Source organism: Lates calcarifer, unplaced genomic scaffold, assembly GCF_001640805.2.
Source record: "Lates calcarifer isolate ASB-BC8 unplaced genomic scaffold, TLL_Latcal_v3 _unitig_947_quiver_1216, whole genome shotgun sequence".
Taxonomy (NCBI): Eukaryota; Metazoa; Chordata; class Actinopteri; family Centropomidae; genus Lates; species Lates calcarifer.
Window position 1 is genome coordinate 1 of NW_026118114.1, and position 5,790 is coordinate 5,790.

The 5,790-nt window shown below is 40.9% G+C and overlaps 1 protein-coding gene across 1 annotated transcript; it reads right to left on the bottom strand.

Moving 5' to 3' along the window:
- Positions 1 to 1,096: 1,096 nt before the first annotated feature.
- On the bottom strand, positions 1,097 to 5,341 carry LOC108880487 (phosphatidylinositol N-acetylglucosaminyltransferase subunit A-like). The gene is given in 8 exon segments (XM_018672025.2): positions 1,097 to 1,186; positions 1,188 to 1,370; positions 2,782 to 2,903; positions 2,906 to 2,913; positions 3,134 to 3,266; positions 3,550 to 3,820; positions 3,911 to 4,395; positions 5,185 to 5,341. Coding segments are annotated over 7 exon segments (1,239 nt in total). The 5' UTR covers positions 4,358 to 4,395; positions 5,185 to 5,341; the 3' UTR covers positions 1,097 to 1,111.
- Between the last annotated feature and the right edge of the window lie 449 nt (positions 5,342 to 5,790).

Sequence of the window (5,790 nt, forward strand, 5' to 3'; positions counted from 1 at the left end):
AAAAACATGTTTACATGCACTGGAGTAACTTGGTTACTGTGTCTATGTATACATTCATCAGGTTAGTAATCATATTTCCCCCCTACCCACATATCTTAATTTGAAAGCAGGTCTTTCTAACTGTATTAGTGATACATGACAATTATTACATTTGTATATGTGTGTGTGACAACTGATTGTGCCATTATCGTTCACAGTTGTTTGTGAAGTGCAAAAGTGCTTGAATTTTACAAATAGTTTGTGGAAAACTGACTTAAACTTTTAGATATTAGTGTCAGCCTTAGCTTTAGTCTGAATAAATTTTTCCAATATAAGAATGCATATTTCAGTGTAATGATATTTCACTTCATCTCACCGCTCTCTTGCCACAGCAATACTTCCCCTGTTTGAGGCTCACTGTCATCCACACTCTCACGTTTAGAGCTAGAAACCTGGTCACGTTAAAATGTTTTCCATGAAAAACTTTGCTGAGGAAATTGTGTTTCTGTAATTCTCTTCAGATTACAGCTTTTTTATTGAATTTTTCATATACCTGACATTTAAAAAATAGGTTTCTAAGAGGTTATAAATCAGTATTTTAATAACAGTGATGTATGAAATGAGAACCCACTGCACACTACCTGTTCAGCACCAAAGCAGACAGACACAGTTAGCAACGAGTTGGTGAACACAGCGGAGCATTTAGTAAACCACCAAGTATTTCCCTCAGGAATTGGTCAGTAGACAGTATACAGATTATAACAGAGTGAAATTAGACTTACATTTGCCAAGTGGCCAGATAAACAATTCCAATTGAATGATACAGTTGTTCCTTAACAGCTGGATTTGTAATTAAGTAACAAGTTTATCTTATCAACCCATTATGTGATGATATGGGAGATATGTTGTTTCCACTGCCCCCCAAATGGCCAAAAAAGGCATTGCAGATTTAAGATGAATACACCACTGACACAAGTGTATATAAATGCACACCCTCTCAGAAACCACATTATTTAAACTCAGAAACAGTTCAGTTGTAGCTAACTTTGGTCTGCCAGAGAATAAATACTGAAACAAGACATTCTCAAATAAATGCACATGATGCAGTGTAAATACCTGTAGTGAAGTGATGCTAACAGGACATAACTGAATGAAATGACAGTTTTGGTGTTGGTGAACCTACTTTTTCAGTCCTCTCTGCGACGTTTCCTCCAGGTGTAGAGGTTTTGCACACGTGCATGGATGGAGGCAGGGGAGGGGACAGAGCCTGACCGCTGCCGGGTGATGACTGCCTCCAGACCAGCACACAATGACCGTACAGTGGGCTCACACAAGGTAATCAAATCTTCAGGTAACACCTCGGGAATGCCCCCGACACGAGTGCTGACCACCTTAGAAATAAAACAAAAAGTTGATGCACACATCATAGACACACATATACGTACAAGTATCAGTGTGAGAGTACAACAGCATCTGTTCTAGCATTGCTTTAAAGATTTTAAAGTGCTCTTCCTAAAGTATAAAATACAACATGGTCTTAGTATCAGGATGAAAGGTGTCATTTCCTCAATCTCCTCTGGGTACAATTTTTGTTTCATTTTCAACTATGCCCAGGATTACAGTTGTGGTTTCAGTGCTACACGCAGAGTACACTCTTGGGTCTTATTCTCATAGTTGTGGTTATTCTGAATATATGAGTCAAGCTAACGTTGCACTCACCACTTATGTTGTAAAGGTTTAGAAATGGTGGCGTCCAGCAAAACAAACACATGTGGGCAACCAGCACAAGCATCCATCTTGCCAACTAAACGTCATTTAAGTGTAACACTGTAACACACTTTTGTAGCTAACTGCATGAGGATTTACTGCCTGGCTGATGCTCAATAAATGACCTTTCCTACCTGCCTACTCTTCTGAATAAACCTTTAAGCATGTGCAACTCAATTTAAACGGAACTGACCACATTTACCACTAAGGGTCCTCCTCGCCTTAGAGCTCTCTGTAAATGCCATTCTTTTACGTAGCTGCTGATAGCCTTATTTTCTCTTTCCTGTGGGACAACCCACAAATGAAACTTTCCCATGTGTAGTGACTGTCCTGGCTAGACAGCTGCCATCTGGCACATAAGACAATTTCTGCTCATTATTATGATTATCTCTCTCCCCACAAACTCTCCTGGGAGGGCCATTTCACTTTGCCTCTCCCCCTTTTTTCTCCCTTATGTGCTACACTTTTTTAAGCCATGCAATGAAACGCAGTTGAGCCGCTACCCACATTAGGAGCACATGCCCACAGGAAATCTGTGACAAGAAAATTTCAACATCTTCAGCTGTGTAATGCCATTTCTTTCAAGTAAAGCAGAGCTGTTTTTTGTGTAGCTGGTGAGACAGACAGATGTTTGATTTGGCTGTTTGTATTATTCAAACATTCTTCTGACATTTGATAAATTGAAGAATTCTTCATATATTTACTTTGGTTTATGCTGTCGGCTTAATTCATACTGACATGGATTAAGCTGAGTGCAACCAAATTTTGAGAGAAACTTAAGAACAGAGAGAAAAAGAGAGACTCTGTGTCTATGTTTGTGTTAAAATGAGTTTCAGAGGGCAAATGTAAATACAGGAAGTGCAGGTTTCACAATCATCACCAGCTACATGAAATGTTTTTCCATGTAAGTCAAAGAGAACATTATTCTTGCTATCAGTATGGTTGCATGGTTCTTGTATCTGGACTGAAATCTGTCATGCCGTCTGCCCTCCATTACACACTATTATGTGCTCTACCATATAAATGGTACCAGACCTGCAGTCCACAGCTGGCTCCCTCTACAATGGCCATGCAGAACGCTTCAGTCAGTGATGTGTTAAGGAAGATGTGACCCTGCACCAAAACGCCACGAACATCTTTATGCTCCAAAGCCCCAGCAGACGCACCCTGCAATGTTCCAGTTGAAAAAAGTTAGACATACAAAAGCACTTTCACACACAATCCAATCTGTGGCTATTTAATACTGTCACTGCTTAATTCCTGGACATTCATGACACAGGCTAATACAGAAACTCAATGTATTCCATGCGCATCACAGCTTAATGCTGAGGAAGGAGGTTAACATGCTACTTCCCTGCCAAATATTCTCAGGAAAAATGAGCAATACCGGTCATGTAGTTGATACTTCTCTCTCACTTCCTCTAACACAATTCGCTTCGGTCCCTCTCCACCAATTAGGAAATGCAGGTCTGGATGTTTGAGGCAGAGCTCTGGGATTATTCCACCAAGAAGATCAATTCCTTAGAAAAGGAAATAAAAATTCACTTTCAACATGAATCTAATGCAACATTTACTGTCTAGTGTAAATTAACTTGTCATTACAAATTATGTAATGGCCACACAGAAAATAAACCTTTTTTCTGTGTCATTCTGTACTGCAATGTTTTTGGACATCCAGATTAAAATGTAACAGAAACTCTATAAATGAAGAGCAAATGACTCGCACCAAGTTGGGGGCTTGAACTTTAGTCCTCCAAAAAAAACAGCACTGTCCTGTCCACAGAAATGTCTGACTCTCTGTACCTTTGCGGTAGACAAGGCGGCTGATGACAACAATAGTGATCCTGTCGTCTTGGCGCTGGGAAGGGTCAGGGGTGAAGTCTGTAGGGTCAACAGCATTGGGAATAACAGACACTATCTCTGGGTCAAGTGCTGCACGGAGCACTGTGTTCTCCTTACTGGTGTACGACACACACACAATGTGGTTGGTATCACACAGCGACACAGTCAGGAGTTTGTTGGTCAGCACAGAGCTGACGTCAGCGAAGCCGAAGAGAGAGTGGTCAGTGAACACCTGTAAATGATGACACACTTTAGGTTTTTATCATTTGTAGCACAGAGAGTAGATACTGAGATTTAATGCAGCTCATAATGAGTCACATACCGTGTTGAGGCCCATAGTTTTAGCATGGAAAAGTGCATCATGGGCCATGGCGGAGAACGAGCTGTGTGCGTGCACCACAGTGATGCGTTCCCTGACAAACACACAACGCAGCAGTGGGAGACTGTGGAAGCAGGTGGTGGCTGTGGACTGGTTGTACATCACTTGCAGGGGTAGGTAGTACACCTTCAGTCCATTGGTCAGGTACCTGACACCCTTCCTCCTGCCGTAGGCATGGGTGGCAATCACCACCTTGTGTCCCTTTTCAATCAGACACTGGGAAAGCTGGTAAATGTGACTCTCTACCCCTCCCATATTCGGATAGAAGAAGTCAGACACCATGCAGATGTTGTGCTTCCTGCTGGAAACCCTGACAGACTCTGCAGGACCTCCAGAGACTCCCTGAGATGAAGGATTTTTCACAGCCGCTGCTCGCCTTCGTTGACCCATTGTAGACTTTTTTTGTGCGGCTGTGCACTTCCTCAATGCTGAAATAAGTTAATGCATCAGTTAGTGTACATTTTAAAATCTGGTCATTCTTGGTAATACTAACTAGTCGCTACTATGCTGATCACAAAATCCTCGAGCCGGAGATGATGTCATGAAATGCTGCATTTTATCTGACCAAAAGTCAAAATATTCAGTTTACAGAAAGGTAAGACAAAGAAAGTCTGACAATTCTCACATTTGAAAGCACTGAGCCCAGAAATGCTGAGGCATTTTTGCTTGAAAAAATACTTGTCAATTATCAAAAGAGTTATAGATTATTTTTCTACCTACCAACTAATCTAATCGTTGCAGCTCTGATATCCTGGTATTCTTCAACTTAGGTATGGTAGATTCCAGCTGCACAAACTGGCCTGATAAGATTTACCTGATTGTTAGTGCATTATGAACACTTTTTTCTTTATGTTACCCAATACGAATGCTGATTGCATATCAGTGGGGTTTATTGCCTGCTCGCATCCCAGCAAAACCCCCTCTATTCCTCAGTACCTGTCTCTGTGTATTTTTACTTAATGTAGCAGCTTTTCGATGCTGTCCAGCATTAGAAATATTTTAGGGTGAATTGTCCCTTTAGCTTGAATTTGCTGTCCCACTGTCTGGTACAATGTAGGGCGATTACTGACCACCATTTCTAACATAACCTACATTAACGGTTATGTACCCCTTGTCACTTCATTATACATTAGCATCAAGCTAACCCACTTCGTCCATATCTAACTACTTGATTGACATCTAAATCACATAGTTTTTCTGGTGCAAACCTGTCTTACCGTGGACAAAATGTCAGTCTCGTTCCAGACTGTGAAGATACACAGAACTGCTTTTTACGTGAATATTCATTTCTGCTGCTCGCTAGCCTTGAGCTAGCCAGTTGGCCGCCCGTATCACTTCCTGATGTTTTGCGCTACGTCAGACGCAAGGACGTATAGTCAGACGCAATGATGACGCAACGTAAAAGCCACTGCTGTCGTCTGCTGTGTGGGAAAAATATGTATGTATCTAAATATGAATTAAACACGAACGCTGGTCTTAATAGAGACGCACACAAAACTCATCAGGTATTATTTTTTTCCTTGGACTTAAGCCCGGGTAAAAAGTCATCTAAATACACAGAGGGAAGATTACTGTCTCACTGTATCATAAAAGACACCAGAATAAGACGCATGTTTACAGTATTTGCGAAATGAATGTCCGTTTCCAACAAGTGTACTCTGTTGCATCCTATGATATATAGTAAAACTCTGGAGACTAATAGAAGTAATAAAAGTTATTAGAAATAGATGATAGTTAAATAACAGCTCAGTTAAAGCTATTAAACACTTCTGACACTGCTGAAGGTTTATTACTGGCATCAGTAATACTTGTAAATGCAATCG